Raw genomic sequence first — 18480 nt, 5'->3', positions numbered from 1 at the left:
GGTTATGATAGAGACAAACATGATTTGTAGTGCTGTTCTCCCAGTTAGAGTGCAATGTTTTTAAAGTTGTCCAAGTATTGCACTTTTTCAGCATAAAGGTTTGCCCAAACTCTCATGAAGTGCTTGAATGGTGCAGATACGCAAAGTGACATCCAAGGACAAAATGCTAAATTTGAAAATCGTTAATTTGAAAGACAAATTAGTTACTTCAAAGAACATTCAGATGTTAGCACAGAGTGATAATCTGCCTTTGCACCCATGGTAAGGGATGAGCATACACACATACATAGTGTGTGTGGACAGCTGCAAGTCTGACTGCTGCAGGCTTCCAGCTTTGCTAGCCTTCAGAGAAATGATTTGGGAGTACTTAGTCAAGGTAAGTTGTGTAACTTTCTGTAGGTTTTGTGAAAGAACACTCCTTCTTTGGCAGGCCATGGAGACTTGTACCTTCAGTATGGAAACCACTAACCTGATCTGTTACAGGAAAAAAGAAAAGGTTTTGTGCTGCAAACTCTTGATATATCTAAAATTAAATTAAACCCAACTCAGTTTCTCCCTCCTTGCAGTGCAGAGAATTTTAGGAAAACACTCTCTAATCTAAGGCCTTTGTTTCTTTGTAGTTGTCAAAGGCAGTTTCAGTCTATGCTAGTTATAGAAAAATGTATTTGTTTTCTTTTTTCTTTGTGAGAGCAATAATTATTCTCATTTTAGGTGTTAACCCTTTCTGATTTGGAGGGGCTGTAATAAGTAAAATATATACTCCCATGATTGATAAAAATCTGTAGATTAAAATTCACAGAAATGCTGGAAATGCTAAAGTGCACCTTATAAAGGCCTTTGAGTAAAAATGTGTGGGGACTGTTGTGTGTGGAGCAAAGACTATTTCCATTTTATGGCAATTTCTGTTTTGCTCATGGAAATATTGTTTAAGTCTCTAATGATCATTTTATTCTTTGTTTTCTCTTCCTAGGACATGACAGATAACGGCAACCATCAGTTGGTGGTGAGAGCCAAATTTAATTTTCAACAGACAAATGAAGATGAACTTTCTTTTTCAAAAGGTGATATTATTCATGTTACAAGAGTGGAAGAAGGAGGCTGGTGGGAAGGAACTTTGAATGGAAAAACAGGATGGTTTCCAAGTAACTACGTACGAGAAATTAAATCAAATGGTGAGTTTGGAAGGGGAGAGCATATTTGCAGAAATTCATGCTTTGGGTAGAGGTTGATGGTTGGTTGATTCATTAAAACTTCTAATGCTTTTTGTTTAAGCTTGATTTTATTTACTGAAGGTCATTCACAGCAATGATTAATGCTTGGGAACTTGCACTTCCCCACCCCAGCTCACTGTATAGAGTGGCTTCTGAATCAGCAGTAAGTGTGCAGAAAAGTCGCAATTCTGTTTGCTTGTCTGTCATGTTTGGGCTGCTCTCACTTCCTTGGTCTAAATTCCTAGTATATGGGATTTTGACTCAGATGCTGACAGACTTTGAATTGGTGCTTTTGGTTTAAATAGTGACAGATTTCATACAAAAAACCCCCCCAAAAAAAATAACAAGAAAAACCTCCAAACCTAACAAAAATTTACTCAATACATCCCATTACTTAGAAGTAAACAACTGTAGGAGGGAAACCCAATTCTATCAAAATCATCTTTTGAAAGCTAATGTATTTGTGATTTTTCTTTTTCTTTCTTGTTCATGTGCCTTCAGCTTTTCTTCACACAGGCTTCATCCTTTCGCTGAAGTTTTATTTTGAACTTTATACAGTCAAATACCTTCTGTAAATGTCATCTGAATATCAGAAGTAACATTCCTTTTTAATCCACTAGGATATTGCTGTGGGTGACATAATTTCTCTGTCTCCTTTATTTCCTTTTTTTACTCCATGTCTTGGCTTATTTTCAGAGATTAGGGATAAGCCTGGTAGGATAAAATTACCCAGGGTCTCTGGGAGGCTTTACCACTGTTTCCTTTGTTACAGCTCCAGTGAAAACACACATCTTTTGAGGCTGTGCTAAAGTCTTTGGCATGGCTTTTTTTTCTTCCCCCCCATCATGAGGCAGCTATTCAGATGCCTGATTGCAGTGAGGTTGTGGGAGCAAAAGTCCATTTTAAAACTTACCTTTTCTCCTTTGGTTGCATCCTCTTGTTTTCTTCCTTGGTTTAATATCTCCAGTCTGTTGCTGCAAAATGCTAGTCTTCATTGTCCTTTCCAACCAGCTTTTCCTAGACATAGTCACAATGTAAGACTTGGCTTTAATGTTCTTTAGAGATCCCTCAGATGCAACTTATCCTGAGAAGCAATTCTTGAAGCCTGTTTTTGGTTTGTAGTGTTTTAGCATCAGCCATGATGACCCTCTTGTCTCATCGTTATTAATTTAAATCATTGCTGCAGAGATTTTGTTTGAATTTCATCAGTTTTGACTCTTCCAACTCCTGGAACCTAGGTAGGCAATTAAGGTCTAGAACAGAAATGCTTTAACAGTGAACATGCAAGAACCAGAAGTTGCCAGTAACCAGAGTTAAGTGGTTCTTGTTTTAAGAATGCTGCAATTGGGTGAAGTAAGTAGGAAGGGACAAGCTGTAATGCCAAGTGCAGTCTGATGCTTGTGACTTCTTGCAGCCCTGTCTGATCCCTGGGCCTGGCATGGTTTCACTTCTTGCTGTCAAAAGAAAATTCTCCCTAATCCTTTTCCTTCCACTTTATAGGTGGATTCTCTCTCCCACAACAGTTTATCCCTTGTGCCTTCTGCAAGACTTATTGCATTCTTGGACTGCTGTCTCATATGTTAAATTTCTTCTATGGAAGCTTCTTCTGTTTGTGTCCCAGCTTTTCTCTTCTCAGGAAGCTTAGTTCATTGAGTATTACCAAGTTCACATGACTGAGCTGTAGCTCACTAGCTTTCTCCGTTTTCCTCCTCCATTTTAAAATTACTGTTTGCCTTTTTCCAGTACTTTATGGAACTTCACTTGTCCTCTCTGGTTTCAGATATGGATATAGCTAGTTCTTTTACTATCAATTCAGCACAAGAGGTACTGTGTAATGTATCAAAATAGTAATTTTAACCTGCTTTAATGCATTTGTAGGTATATGTTTTTCTGGAATTGATTTTTTTATGAGGAGGATGGGGGGTGGTGGAAGGAAACATGACATATCAGGAGATTTTAGTGTGTTAGGAACTGTGGAGTTGCAGATGAGCTTTATCCCTTCATGTATATATGCATACTGTGGGATGCTTTGTTGCTACTGCCTTCATAACCATGTTATTTGTGTTTTAAATGGTGACCTGACTTCTCCTGCTTACTTTTGCTTCTTTTTGTGTGATTGTGGTCAGTGTATATATTTGTGATATTTGCTCCATGTCAGTTTGCATCCACTTTTTCTGATCTTTCTTTGATATGCCACTAACTTTTAAAGGAATTATCATTCTTGAGAGCCTATTCTGCTTATGTTGTTACTAGTGGGACTTCTTTTTTAATCCATATTTTTAAGTTCACTGATTTCTTCTTACTTCAAGTCCGTTGTTGTAATTTTGCTGCACTGTTTCTTTTATTGCTTGTTTCCATAAAACGTGTTGTGAGCATTTCTATTCTCAGCTAAGTTTTGCTTTATGGATATTGTTGAAGATCCTAGAGAGAGGGCTTTTCTGGAATTCTCCTCCCTTCTGTATCCAAATGCATTGTCACTGTCCTGCTGCTGGACTTTCTTTGTTCTGCTGTCCTTGTGGAAACGAGGATGTAATGCTGTTGTTACAAAGCTCTGAAGTTGTTTCAATAGGTGGGTGTTCATGAGAAGCTTCATCAAAGTTAAATGTAATTTCTGTTGCCTTCCTGTGTCCCTGCTCTTCTTTGTCTTCATTAGGAGAGTTGGCATTTCTTGAGTTGATAATCTTACACTGGCCACTTTCCTTTATTTCCTAGTAACTCTATATACACCTCACTTCAGGATTTCCCCAATTCAGAAGTATTTTAAGTGCCTTTATGCCTCAAGCATGAGGTTGAAATATAAAAGTGCTCTTTTTTGCCTTACGTTTTTTAAAAGTGGTTAGAACTTGCAGCCTTGCTAGCTCAAATTCAAAATGTGTTTTCTATCAGTGTTACAATAGATAGATCTTAAAAAAGATCCAGATAGGGTTTTTGAAATACATGCTCTTGATTAAGGTCTCTCTGAAAAAATGTTCATCCTGGACATTTAATTTGTTTTCAACATACTCTGTAAAATGGTCTGGCATTGGTAGTATAACTCTAGGTTTCTTTCTTCTCTGAAATGTAGCTGAAAATACTGTAAATACTTAGAAATTATGTATAGGATGATGCATTCTATGGAGAGCTCCCAGGACATGACTAAATAAGCTCCTGGGTTTCACTAAATTAAATCCGCTCAGTCTGATGTAACCTGACTTCTGCAAATTGAGTAAAAGAAGAAATGAGTGAAGTTTTTTATGCAAGTGTGTTTTTGTTTTGATTCTCACAAACTTCATAGGCATTAGATGTTTAGATAAATTGATTTTGTTCTAAATTAAAATCCTCTAGTGTAAAAGACCTGTAGATATGTAATCTTAGCTTTTACAGTGGCTTTGAAGTTATCTCTCTCTTCCCTTCCTTGAATATGTGTGTGGCAATGGAACTGCCTTTACCCACATTGATTTCTTCAAGTGTTTAGAAGAAAAGTAAGCTGCATTACATAAATTGCACCAGCAGAGCATATCACAGGATAAGGTATCTCACAGTGGTTGTGCCATGGCTGTAACTTGTTTGTTTAGCTGTGCCTGGGTGATTAGAGTTTGCACACAATGCTAATGAGGTGACCTACAAATGGTTGTAGGACACATACTGAGATTGTTGAGCAAAGCACAGCATTTCATTTTCTTATGCTGGACAATGACTATTTTGGGGGAAAATAAGTTTGATTGAGATGGGAAACTCTTTTTTTTTGCTTTTGAGTGTATATTTATTCTGTCCCCCTCCCTGACCCAAGGAGAAAAAGAGAATTTGTTTAAAGTTGTGATAGTTATGATCAAATATGTAAAAAATAATACACTGTTTTTCTATTCCGGTACATGCCTACACTGTGAACTTAAGAAAAAAAGTTCATTTCTCTCTCCCTCCTCCCTATGTTTTCATTTCCATTTTCAAACCCTCTAACATCTTATGTTTTTAAATGTTCTTTGATCTCTAGTCAGGAAGTACTTTGAAAGGATTTTGGTTTTATCCTGCTCTGCTATTACATGTGACAGAGGATAGAAAATAATGTGTAAACTTGTTAAGATACTTGACAGTGTGGCCTTATTGAGGTTGTTTTTGCTTACATAAAATGGAACAGGAAGAGGTGAAGGTGTATGTGGAGCCTTGTCTCTTACAGTGTTGCTTCTGTCTCACACAGTACTTAGAGAGATTTGGAGACCTAGTTTGGAGGGTTTTCTTGCAATGAAAAGCAGGATGGTTAGCCAGAATGAGATGCACTTGCTTAGCTACTGTCAGATGTTAATCAGATTTAAAAAAAAAAAAACCAAAAAACACATGGTCCATTACTGAGTTGTGTCCAAGCATAATCCCTTTAGATGGCATGAGATTACACAGAAGGGAATACAGCTTTGTACGAACTGCAATTCATATGTCTCAAAGTTTATTCTAATTCTTTGCAGAAATTTATGTATCATTACTGCTCTAGCCTCTGTTACACGTTCTTGACAGTTATTGGTATCAGGCCCAGTGCAAATTACAGTGATAATGTTTCTTTTAGTTGGATGTTAAAAAAAAACAAAATCAGTGTGGGGAAAAGGTCAGAATATAGTGGAGGAGTAGAGTGTCAGCTGCTTCCATCCTGTGGTGTGTGAGGGAAAGAGAAATTACACTTTTGGCTTTGGGGGAAAAAAAAGCAAAGGAAAAAATAGCTAAAACCCCATGAAGAATGTTAATTTTTCTCTCCCTGACCATGTACACTCAGAGGAATATTGTGTTCTCTTGTCAAGTGTAACTCTACAGACATCAATAACATAGAGTTTGGCACCAGTGAATGCTGCTGGGGCAGAAGTGTTGGTGTTGTCTGTATTGCAGAGTGGAGCTCTGCAGCAGTGCCAGAGCCCTCTTGAGAACTGGGAATGGGTTTAGGTTTGCCCTCATGATGCTGGACTTGAACTGATTAGTCTAGGAACATGGAACTTTCTTGTAGCACTTCACTGATAGGGACCACACAGCTTTTGGAGTTCTTGTTGACACACCTTTCCTCCCCTAATGTGGGATGAAATAACCCAAATCAGATGTTATTATCTAGATAATGCCCCACAGCACAGGAATCACAGAAACACTCAGGGATGCTCTGTAGCAGTAGGGTCAAAGTGCTTTAGTCAAGTATGTTCTGAAGGGAATAAATTCTCTGTGGAGTAGCACAAAGTAGACTGTTGCATGAAAATGAATATGGCATAAACTGAAGACATTTCAGAAGAGAGAGAATGTGGGAATATCAGGTAATGTGAAGGCATATAAGTTAAAATAGAAAGAAACAGAGTATTGGGAAGGATTGGGTAAATTTTCTTTTTATAGCCAATAAATAGACATTTGTAAAGAAAAAAATAACTTCATTTAAGGGAGTTTGTGGCATCTTATACCACTTAGGGGAAGGTTATAAAAGCAGTTGGTTCCACTGAGGATAATTATTTCCTGGAAAAGTAATGTTAAAAGCCTGTGCTACCCTCATTCTCTCACCCATGGATGATCTCTTCAGTGAAGTCCATCTGGTTTGCCACCACTAGACAATGCATTATCAAGTGTGGCTGAGGGCATTTGAATGTGATGCTTTGATCACAAGAGAGATGGACAGTGGGAACTTAGCTCTTGGTTTCAGTCACCAGCAGGATACCATCTCTTCCTATACTTGAGCAGATGCCTGCCAGCTTTGGATTTGATCATACACTGAGCCATTTTCACTGTGCTTTCAGTGTTGATATAAGGCATGCACATTGTGCCTGGAGAAAAGTAGGGAGATGCAAAAATCTGTGTGGGAAAAGCTGGTGTCTGGCTCAAGTCACTCTCTTCCAGAGCTTTGAGAAATAGATCCTCTGAGGAGTGGGCAAGGTGCCAGGCTTTTGCTGATGTTTCAAAAACCCATGGACTTCATAAAGATGTAGTGTGCTGAATAGGGGTGGTTCCTCCTTGAAATGTTTAATGAAATATGCTCTGTTTGCAAAATACTCTAATGTTCTACTACCAAGGATACTAAATGACACTTAACTTAGCATAAACAAGGAAAGTGATTTCTTATGTTCAAGAACAGGATTTTCTTCTCTGTAATGCATTGTGCAATAAGCTAATTGCAGCAAGACTGTTTCTTATTCCTCGTTATGAAGCAAGGCACTGCTTGGAGGCAGAATACCAGACATGATAGACAGATGGACTAATTTGCTGTGTCTGATTCTGTGTTTCTGCAATAGAAATGGCCTTTACATTTCAAAAGCTAAATGTTGATTATGACTGTTCAGGCAAAATTATATGAATGTGTGATTCTTTTTTTCTGTTCTGTCTTTAAATCTGAATTTGGACATGTGAGTGCCTCTGATGGATAACTGAATCAGCTGAACAGCTGGCAATATAAATGACTCTATATGTTTCAGCAAAGAAACCTCCCACTTTCTTCAGCAGCTTAAGTGGAGAGGTATTTTTGCACCCTTTAAAATAACAAAGAACCAGAATTCCATGATCAGCCAGCTTAACAATGGTCAGCCATCTGTATTATGATAAATTCAATGACAAGTATTTACTTTTATTCTGAAATAACTCTGGTTTCTCCTTTCATGCTTTTTGGCACATGATAATAAACCTTGAGGTATTTAGTGAACCTGAAAGTCACTATAAATTGTAGGATAAGTTCAAGAGCTTCCACAGAGAGTAAAAGCAAATTACCACGTTTGTGGGAATGACATCATTTTCATCATTCAGTACAAAGAAAAGTATTTAATTGTCCCATATAGAGAAGCATTACAGATGAATACATAAATGAGTAGCCATACGTATGAGGTGATTTTAGGTCTTTTCAAACTGAGTGTTTGATGGCAAATCTGCTGGAGTTTACAGCTTGGTTCTGAGGGGGTGGGAGGAGTCCTGTCATTTGGAATTACTTGGCTGTATAGCAGAGCACACATGCATTGCAGGGCTGGTGGCTGAGAGCACCAGTGTTCCCAGCTGGATAACTGCTGGCTCTAACAGTTTTTGTGCTGTGTGTCAGCTTAGATCTGATGTGGGCTGGCTAGGCAGGGGATATTAACCAAAAGGGTTTTACTGTCATCCCTCAATGTGGCAAGGAGAATGGGGTGGGTTTTTTTTGCTTTGCACATGTTTGGCAGTTTTAAGACTTTATTTTATTTTTAGATTAGCTTCTTTGAGGGGAGTTCCACTGCAATACAGAGCAAATCCCCTTAAAGATACTTGCATTTGTGTGCTTATGGGGACTGAGCTGCTCTTTGTGGGCTGTTAGCTAAAGCCTCTGGGCTGCCAGGCTGTCCTGGTGCTGGAGGTGAAAGGGTGATCTGCACCTGGAGTCAGCTTGCTTGAGCTGGCATCATCCACGGGCTGCAGCTGGGAGCCTGAAGGAGCCCTAAATGGCTCAGGAGAGACTGGTGCCACAGGGAGTGTTCTGCTTGTGATGCTGCTTCCCTGGTCAGCTCTGCTGTCCATGGGAATTTTCCATAGCTGGCCCTTAGCTTGGCTGGCTGGGCTTCTCCTGGAGAGGTGTTTGAGACTTGCATAATTTATTCTTAGCCTGAGGTATCAGGTAAACTAGACTTGAATTATTCATGTATCTTTATTAAAATGTGTTTGAAACAGGAGCTTGCTTTTAAAATAAAGGTAGAGCCTTCGGTATGTATGTTTTGGTGATGCTTCTGTGGTTTTGTTTGGAGCAGTTCAGTTGACAATTTGCTGTTTTATAGCTTGGATGCAAATTACTCAAATGCTTATTAGACATTTGCATCTTAGAGGAGCCTGATTATTTAAAAAACATACAGAAATAGACAAACCAAAGCACCAAAATGTCCTGATAAACAGAGTCTCACAAGCATTTTCAGTTGGTTGAGTCCACAGTCAAGTGTGAGAGGTCAAGAAGAGATGCTGCAAATCTTACTTGCTGTTTCTGCAGCAAGCAGCATGTTACTTTTGATTTCTCTCACCTCATGTTTGCTCCTCTGTAATTGACTTAGAGGAGTGGTAGTGGTGGGAGGGAAGGCTTTAGGAGTGTGGTTTCTCTGCCTCTCTGATCTGGGCCAGCACTTGGGTGACTCTCAGGACTGTTTTGTTCTTGCAGATTAATGTTGTCCTTCTAGGAAGAGCATGCATTACTGAGGGATAGATTCCCTATGGGTTATAGGAAGGATTTATTTTTATGAAGAACCCTGTTCTCAAGTGCATAAACATTTTTATTCTATCCTTCATTAATAGCAAAATATAATTTGTTTTAAAAGATGATTTTCGGGGCATAAGGTAAGTCACTTCACTAGTACAGTGTTTTGAATCTTATTTTGAGACTGAGTGTAATGTCTCACTTCTGTAGTGTTCAGTTTTTGATTGGTCACTTGCTTTCACAGAGGTCATTAAATTAATGTTGAAACTTAATGCTACTTTTGTTTGAAAGTGTGTATATGGTTTGGAAATGCCTGTTACTGATTTTTTTGCCTTTTTTTTTAATTGCAGTCTATAACAGCATCTTGTTTTTAAAAAATAAATTTGGAAGTGCAAGTTTTATTAACTGACTTTCTGGTTCCAGGAAAAAGAATGGCAGTTTTTCTGCTTGCCTTCAATGGGGCTAGAGCTTGATTCATTGTGAACATACTGATTCTTTGCCAGTAATTTCAAGTGCAATTATGTATGTTTCTCAGTGAAACACCCTTTTTACTGTATCTTGATAAATATTTTAAAGCAGCTTGTTTGACCTCTAGTGTTGAGCTGTGAAATTGCACCCCATTGACCCCAAAATATGTTTTATTTCAGAAAAACCAGTCTCCCCCAAATCAGGTACATTGAAGAGTCCACCTAAAGGCTTTGATACATCTGCAATTAACAAAAGTTACTACAATGTGGTGAGTGATCACTTTTACTTCCATGTGAGCTGTTATATACAGTAGAATGTCATTTAACTAAATGCTCTTATCTGGGAAAAAAAAAAAAGGCAGTCTTGCTAGGAAGTACCAAAACTAGATAGAGGTATTGGTGGATTCTCATATAAACAAGATCATTATTAGTTTAATAGAATATCACATCTGTGGATTCTTAAACATGGTGCAAAAATTATAGTCTAAAGTAAGTGAATGATTGTCATTAATGTAATATTATGCTCATGTTTTGCTAGAAAAAATTTCCTTTTTTTCTTCCATCCCCCACATGTGACATCAATGTTCCCCAATCTCCATGAATTACTGAAATTCTGCTGTGTTAAACTAATTAGGTATACTTTTGTCCTTTTTGTTGAATAAGAGACTGTTTCATAATGTTCAATTTGCTTCCTTTGTATTGATGCTTGTAAGTCAGCTCTGTTGTTAACCTAAGGAACCTCTTCCCTTATACTGTGCATCGATTTCACAGCAAGGCAGTACAGGCAGAGTGAGCCTTTAGCACACCCCCAGGAATTCTTAACCTAGTACTCAGGTACTAGGTTGCATGTAAGAAACAGATGCATGTAGGAAACATACCCAACTCTGTCTTTAAGTGTGTTGTAAGCATGTTGAGAATCATGTATTTATTGAGGAGATATACACTGGGAAGCAAAAAAGCATCTTACTGTTTTTGTTAAGCACTGCTCCCTGCTGGTGTAAAACCAAACCACAACTTTTCTTTCCCTTTTCTTCCAGTAGCTGTCATGGGTTTTCATTTCTATGTCAGTTTTTAAGAAGGGTCATAAAGCATAATTTTCTGGTTTTGTCTTGTGTGGTTCTGGCTTGAATAGCACCTGGAAGAGCAGAGGGGTTTTGTCTCTAGTCCCTAATTGAAAGCTGTGAAGCAACCTCCTGCTCCTCCATCTGGCTCTGCTGCTGCCTCTGTCATAGCTGCAATTCTGTGCTGAAGGGAGGGCTGCAGTTCTTTGGCTACTGCATCCCATAACTGCTGGTCACAATGGAAAGTATCTGCAGGCGCACCCTTCTCTCAAACTGCAGGATGTAAAGATCTTGCTGTGGTATATCCAGTGACAAAATAGTGGATTGATTTAATTTATTTTTGTTTTCACTGTATCTCTTTATAGTGTTTTTTTCTTTTTAGGTTATTGTAGTGTGTGGATGCAAATTTGGGAAATGAAAGTGTACTTAAGTGAAAAGAAGAGAAAGTAAATGTTCATTTTGTTGAGGCACCCAAGTTATACCATACAATTTTGAAATATCACCTTTGGTTTGTGTGATTTTTATAATTGTTCCCTGAATGACCCTTTCTAATTGTGGAGGCTCAAGCTACTCTACTTTGGGAAATACAGCTGTGACTGGCTTTGAAAGTAGTTTAATTAAAAAACAAACAAAAACCCAAAAAACCCCAAACCCTAGTTGTAGGGTTTTCTGGCTGTTGCTGTTTAGGTGGCCTGGAAAGGCCCAGGGATGGCCTTGGAGAGCCGACGCTTCAAAGAACGAGGAGAGACTTCTGATCTTGTCTCGGTCTCGGTGTTTATTAATTGTTTATCTAAAAGATTTTCTTTCAGCCCGACAGAGGTCTGCACAGCAAGTCAGCCATGGGCACACTGCGAGCCCCCTGGGCAGTCACTTATCTTTATACTCGAAGTTACGTATACAATATTTACTATTTCTCCCCAATACCTTCTACCCTTATTAACCGGTGCACTTTTAGTAATGACCAATCCCAAAGTGCCACCACCACCACAGAAGATGGAGGCCAAGAAGAAGAAGAAGAAGGACAGGACACGCCCCAATTCCTCCATCTTACTTCTTTAGACCCCCCTGTACCAAAATCCTAAACCCTGTGTTCTACACTTTAACTAACTTATCCCTTCACCATTCACCCAGTGAATTCCTCCCAGCCCTCATACAGGTCTCATCTCCTGTGTAGGATCAAAATCCTGCCACCAGACACTTCTGGCAACATTCCAGGATTCCCGAGCCCCCCAAGGGTGGTCTCGGCCTCTCTGCACCTCCATCCTGAGGTGCTGAGATCCCACACCTAGTGACCATCATATACCTACTCTTAGGATTAGTTTATTTTATATCTTGCTCAGGTGCAACTTTCTTGGTACAATTAACCTGATGTAATGAGATGCCAACTGTTTTGACTGCTAATTACTTAATAACTGTTGATGACATTGTAGGGAGTGAAAAGGACCAGTTCATAATAATATACAAAATTGTTGTAAATTACACCACAGACCCTAGAGTGCTGGTCTTAAGTCTGTCAGCAATGAATTGGATAATTGTCATTTTCACTTTTTTCCATAGTGTGGCAAGTACCCCTACTTTTTTTTTTTTTTTTAAGTCACTATTTTATTCTGGTTTAGAAAATGAGGGGCTGTGCTGTATCTAGCCCATTGTTTCAGAGAAGTAAGACTGTACTGCTGTGTCTGAAACCTAAATTAGACATATTGACAATTAGATTTTCTTGAAATACATTTTGTGCTTCTGATGGCACAAAACCATGCCATTTTTGGCTTCTGGAAATATCTATAGAATATTTTCAATTTCAATTAAATATGTAAGATTTTTTCATGTTTTGCATGTAGATAAGACAAACAGCAAACCCATTCACTGAAGTGAAATTCTGAGTTGAGTTTTTGTTCTGTCTTAAGCTACAGACAGGAGACTTCCCTGTGCTATATTTCATCAGTCTGTACTGATAATAAAGTTGAGGAAAAAGCAGAAGATCTCTAAAAAAGCTTTTGGCAACTGGTAGCTGAAAGGATGTAGCTGGAGTGAAGGAGTAAATGTTAAAATCTGTGTTTAAGGTTCTCTTGGCTACTAAGCTATAGCTGAGACTGCTACTCTGGGACTTTGTACTATTTTTGGGTTGTTGGCTATCCCCACATGTGGATGTGCTGAGACTCTGTAGTCACCACAGTTATTTATTGCTGTTTACCCTGGGGAAGGTTTTGTGCAGGCAGCACTTGAGGATACGTTTTTTGGACTGAGGACAAAATCAAAAGGCTGTTCAGAAAGTGATAGGAGAGGCTCCCTTTCTGGGAGGAGGACTGGGATAGACTAAGGGAAAATACTTAATGTAAAGAGGAGACTGCTTTCCCCACTTTCTTCTGCTCTTCACCCCTTGTAAACATGTTCTTTATTTCTGTGGATTCACAGCTCCGTCTGGAGTTTGTGAGACAAATCACGTGCTTCTGGTCTCAGTGTGCTTAATTATTGCTCCTTGCACTACATGTTGCTGAGAAGACACATTTGTTATGCATGTACATTTGGCCTGGCTCAGGAGTTCAGGTTAGTAGAGAATGCTGAGGTCTTGTCCTTCATGAAATGGTACAAGTCTATCGTAGTGTGTAATATGAACCAGACTTGTGATGAAGCATTTTCCATGTAGAAGTAATTTAGTAGCCTATTACTGAAGAAGTGGGTGTATTGTTGCATGTTATTCCCTGAAGATAGAGCAGGCATTACTCTGAGTTTTATTTTTGCTTCAGATCCCTTGAGAGTTGGTAACTCTGTATCCAGAATAAAATCATGTTCTCTCCATTTACAGTTGCTTTGAGATTAGGTAACTATTCTAAAAGCAGGTGAAGAAATGGGCAAATTTCTCCACAGTTATGAGTATTTGGATAACCTTGTTTCCTTTTAAGTGTTTGAGAAGTAGTAGAAAATAAACACTCCTTTTGAGGTCACACTTTTAAAGTTGAATCAAGTTGTCTAATGAAGTTCATATAAGTTTTTGAGGGCCCTCATATGGTATACTTGTGCAGTGCTTTACAATGCCCCTCCCAAGAGCCTGTTTTAAGGAGTTCAGCAAATTCTTGTGAACCAGGAAAATGACATACTGATCACAATTTTGCTCAACTTTGTGATATTTTGGTGAAGTGCCATACTAGTGTGATAAAATGTCAGTGTGCTACAGGATCATGCCCAAGTGCACCGCTGAACTCTGCCTTTTCTCCCACTGGTTTGGAATGCAATCATCTTTGTGTAGGTAATTGTAAATCCATTTTTGGGTGGTGGGAGCAGGCTGAGGTTTTGTGTGACAGAACTGTTAACCATGTTGAATGTTGTATGCCATGTGCCTGCGAGAGCTGGTGCAGTGTGAGCTCAGCTGTGTGTGCCTGCCATTCAGCAGTGACGGGCTGCAGAGCTGCAATGCTGCTCTGTCGTACCCGGGCGGATCCCGCAATGTTGTGGTGCGGCTGTGGAAACGAGGTCTGGGAGCTCTCATGGGGTCCTGCAGCAGCCAGAGTGCTCAGAGAGCAGGAAAGGGAAGAAAGGTGATTATTAGATCATGTGGATGTGAGGAATGTAAGGGATTCCTGGTGCCAAAATACTGAGTTGCAGTAATGACTACTTATCACTTCAAAGCACAGTCCAATAATCCTCACAGCTTCTCAGTGAGGTAGGTAAGTCAAGCTGGAAGAATGCAAGATATCACAGAAATTATGTTTTAGAGCTATATAAGCAAGGTTATTCTTTAAAAAATGTATTCAAAGTTAAAAAACAAATTGTATGCAGTGAAAACTGTACTTGTTTAGAAGAAAGGGTAATAGATTTAATATGTTTAATATGTTCTGGGGACAGTTGAAACTGTGTATATCTCAAGTATTGTGTAACATTGTGAATTACTAGAATAAAAACATGTGTAAGTGCATCTGATACTCTGCATAGGTTTTATAGCATAGTTTTATTTACAGTGGCATTAATTTTCCTTTTTCCACTAATTGTCAGGTTACTAATTCTAGTTTTTAAGCTTTCTTGTTATTACCTTCCCCTGCCCTTAAGTCTTTTTCCTTTAACCCCATGTTCTCCATATGGCAAAGAAAATCCTCAGAGAAAAATCCAAACCACCACAAGGAAAATAATGAAGTGTGTCCAACATGAAACTAGTTTTATTTCCAGCTTTTCAGACAGCTGTTTGTAGCTCAGAATGGGAGTAGTCTTTGAGAAAATGGGATAGTGCTGCAGTCTTTCAAGATCTTTAGCAAATTTGTTGATTTTTATCTTTCAGAGTCTTTTAATACTGTTTGGATCTTCATCAGGACACTGTGGTTTTGTCCCTGGCTTTCAGTCTCCTTTTCCCTACTAATTTTTCCTGCCAGTTTAATGACTTTGGGCTGGGAGATTTTTGTGGGAAAAACCATATTGAAAAATATTGGTTTTGCACTTAGTTTTGAACCTCATGGATGCCAAGTACTTTTATATTTGCATTTGAACTATTTGCTTTTTTGTTTTATGTATATAAAAGAGAATATGGAGTTAGTTAGTGCTATGATTGGCAGAGACATTTTATTTCCCTGGTCTAAAGGGTCAAAAAATCCTCTTAGCTTTTTAAAAATTTGTGTGCCCATATTGTACTTATGCTCTAATTTCCAAGTTAGTAGCCATAACTTTCCCTGTGACATTCTTCTGTCACAGTGTTTAGCAGAGAATGGAGACATTTTAATCTTCAGTTCAAGATTCAGACTTGCAACAAAAGAATGGACTCAAAAATGGTTTCTCTCTCTCCCCAAATGAATAGAAGCATTCAAGGAATAAGCAGAATCAGTCACACCAATGAAAGGAACAGTGAATTCTTCATTGACATACTGAACTATTTAAAGTTATTTCATCAGGTTTGCATTTAGGAATGAATGGCTTTTTTTATTTCCTAAGAGAGAGTATTGACTACAACAGTGAATAATGCACTCAATTACAGTTGTTCCTATAAATGCTGAAATGAGATATTACTGTAGGCTTGGCAAATATGGCATGTAACAAAATGAGGTTTGTGCTGCAGCTTGTGACCACTGATTAGCAGTAAGTTTTTGAAGTTCAGCTCTGTTCACTAAACTACATTTAATTCGGATGATTCTCTTGCTAAATAACTTTTGGAGGCAAAAAATAAGTTGCCTTCTAAAAGCACAGTAGAACCTGATATGATTTTAAGGGAGGATATCCTAAAGCAGACTCCCAAGAAATGGCCCAGTAAAATGTTTTCCTGTACATATTTGGGATTATTTTACTTGTTTGATTTATATTCAACCAAACCCCAAGTGTGTGTGCTGTATTTTATAAATACCTGGCTTTGCATCAGTCTATTGCAATTTTCTTATGGTAGTGTACTCCCAGTGTAAGGTTAGGCAGCACTATTTAAAAATAATGTAATAGTGCTAAATGTGTTGGTAAGTGAAGTTGGAAATTATTTAATCTTTGTAAATCTGTTAATATTCAGGTGTTCTAGCAGGTTATTTAGTGCATCTGAACACTCCACTAGCAATATTAGTTGCAGTGTGTTGGAATTGAGACTGAGAAACTGACACTGTTGATTTCTCTTGCAAGTTCTATTGTGCTTTACCATCCTCTGATGATCTGTGACTGTTCTGAGGTACATAGGGGGAATAATTACCCCTGGCTTTGGAGGAAAGCTCTGTGTAACTCAAATTTTACAGCAAAATGTAGTGATAATCTTGTAAACTTAGCATTTTTTTGTGTATAGCTAAAGATTGATTCATCTGGTGTAGTGTGGTTTTTTTCCTCCTGTGAATTTCATAGATGTATAGTATTCAATATTTGCTGATATTTGCATTTTTAAAGTAGGAACTCTCATTTAAGCTTTTCTCATGCTAAATAAATTTTAGTATGCTTTAAAACTGGTATTGATATATCTTAAAAAGTACCAATTAGCAATTGTCATTTATTGTAGGTGCTACAAAATATATTAGAAACAGAAAATGAATATGCTAAGGAGCTACAAACAATGCTTGCAAACTACCTGCGACCATTACAAGCCAGTGAAAAGTATGTGAGTTTGTCCTGTGTTTTAAATTGAGATCTCTCAGGTATTGGGGAGGGTTAACATGGTCAAAATGTGGATGTCAGTGTGAATTTACCTCTGTGAACTCTGTGATTCTTGAGGCAGGGATTGCTTTTATTCAGTTTGCTTGCTGATTGAAACAGTCTGGTCCTTAATCTAAGAACCAGTAAACATTTTCTTTTAATGCAATAGATAGAATTAATGCAGAGTTAGTCAATAGCTGCAAACCTAAACATGTTTTATTTGCTTTGGCTTCAGGTTAACCTTGACAAATACTTCTTACTTAATGGGAAACCTGGAAGAAATAAGTTCTTTCCAGCAAATGCTTGTACAGTCTTTAGAAGAATGCACCAAGTAAGTATCATGCATACTGGACAGAGTAAATGCTAACATGCAAATCTCTTCTATTACTTTACTTGTTGCATGTTTTGTTTGGTATAGATTTTTTTCCTTCAAGAGTTGTTGCCAGAGCAGCACAGCGATAGATCTTTGGAGAATGTGTTGATTGTTTGTACAGATACATATTGCAATTGCAAAGATAGAAATTTTGATGTAGTTTAAAAGAAGCTTTGGATTTTTGTGATGCAAGTGCATACCAGTAGGAAAGTGGTGGTTTGGGGGGCATGAATTTTAAATATTTTCTTCAAAGTAAGAGGAAGAAAGAATGGAGCAACCTTATGTGATAGTGGAACAATGGAGAAGGAGGTAAGTGACTTGGATGAAGGACACTGTATGAGAATGCTTGTACTTGGTATTCTTCTGGCCTGAGCAAAAGTGATCATGCAAAAGTGCTGGGAGAGGTGTGCAGGATAGGCAGAAAGAGCAACCTGAATTAAATGAAACCCCTGAGTGCTTGTCCTGCGCCATATAGGAAGCATGGAGCCCAGAAAGAAGGGCATGAAGACACTAGTCCTCCTTCCATAATTTAGGCTGAAGTGATAACGTATTATTTTTCAGCTTGTTACCACAGTACTTGGGCTAGTAAGAAAGGAGGTGACCATACTGCCTTTGGATTGTCCTAACAATTTTCTGAAACTCCACTGAAAGTGTAATTTACATTCATTACCTCAGTTGTGTCATTTTCTTTGCCTATGTTCTAGTTTTGTCTGACCACATGGGGAGCTAAGGCAACTTCCTAATACCAGTTTTCTTGGTTTCTGCCAAGTTAGTAATTTGAAGTGCTACTGAGGTCTTAACAAGTTTCAGTTTGCTGTGAGAACAAGTGAATGTCTTAGATGGAGAAGAAAACACCTCTTTGAGCTTTGCACCACCTCAGTGTGTGTTGTTTTGACCTCTCCCTCCTCTCCCTGAGCTGCTCTGTGTGAAGATGCAGCCTTGTCATGGCAAAGCAGAGGCTGCATCTCCACCAGGCAGTGACATATTCCTGGTACTGTTGCTGACTTGAGGTCCCATGTCCTCCCACCACCTGCCTTCTGTCCCTCTGTCCTTCCTCTAGGTAACTTAGACCAGAGAGAGGGGAAGGGAGGATGGTGTGTGTTCTTGAAATAGAACATTCTTGAAATAGTCTGTCTGATGCTGTGAGAAAGAAGGATGATAATTCTGGAAA

At 38.5% G+C, this 18480-nt stretch overlaps 1 protein-coding gene across 3 annotated transcripts in view; it reads left to right on the top strand.

Moving 5' to 3' along the window:
• The window catches only part of ARHGEF7 (Rho guanine nucleotide exchange factor 7), a 116005-nt gene that overhangs the window by 49602 nt on the left and 47923 nt on the right, over positions 1–18480 (top strand). For all 3 annotated transcript variants that reach the window (XM_058823082.1, XM_058823074.1, XM_058823089.1), the window contains 4 exons: positions 971–1172; positions 9981–10069; positions 16803–16897; positions 17172–17267. In XM_058823082.1, coding sequence (XP_058679065.1) covers positions 971–1172; positions 9981–10069; positions 16803–16897; positions 17172–17267 — 482 coding nt within the window. The remainder of the gene's footprint in view (positions 1–970; positions 1173–9980; positions 10070–16802; positions 16898–17171; positions 17268–18480) is intronic.

Source organism: Ammospiza caudacuta, chromosome 2 (assembly GCF_027887145.1).
Source record: "Ammospiza caudacuta isolate bAmmCau1 chromosome 2, bAmmCau1.pri, whole genome shotgun sequence".
Taxonomy (NCBI): domain Eukaryota; kingdom Metazoa; phylum Chordata; class Aves; order Passeriformes; family Passerellidae; genus Ammospiza; species Ammospiza caudacuta.
Note: the sequence above shows the minus strand (reverse complement) of the source record. Positions and strands in the feature narration are given on the sequence as shown.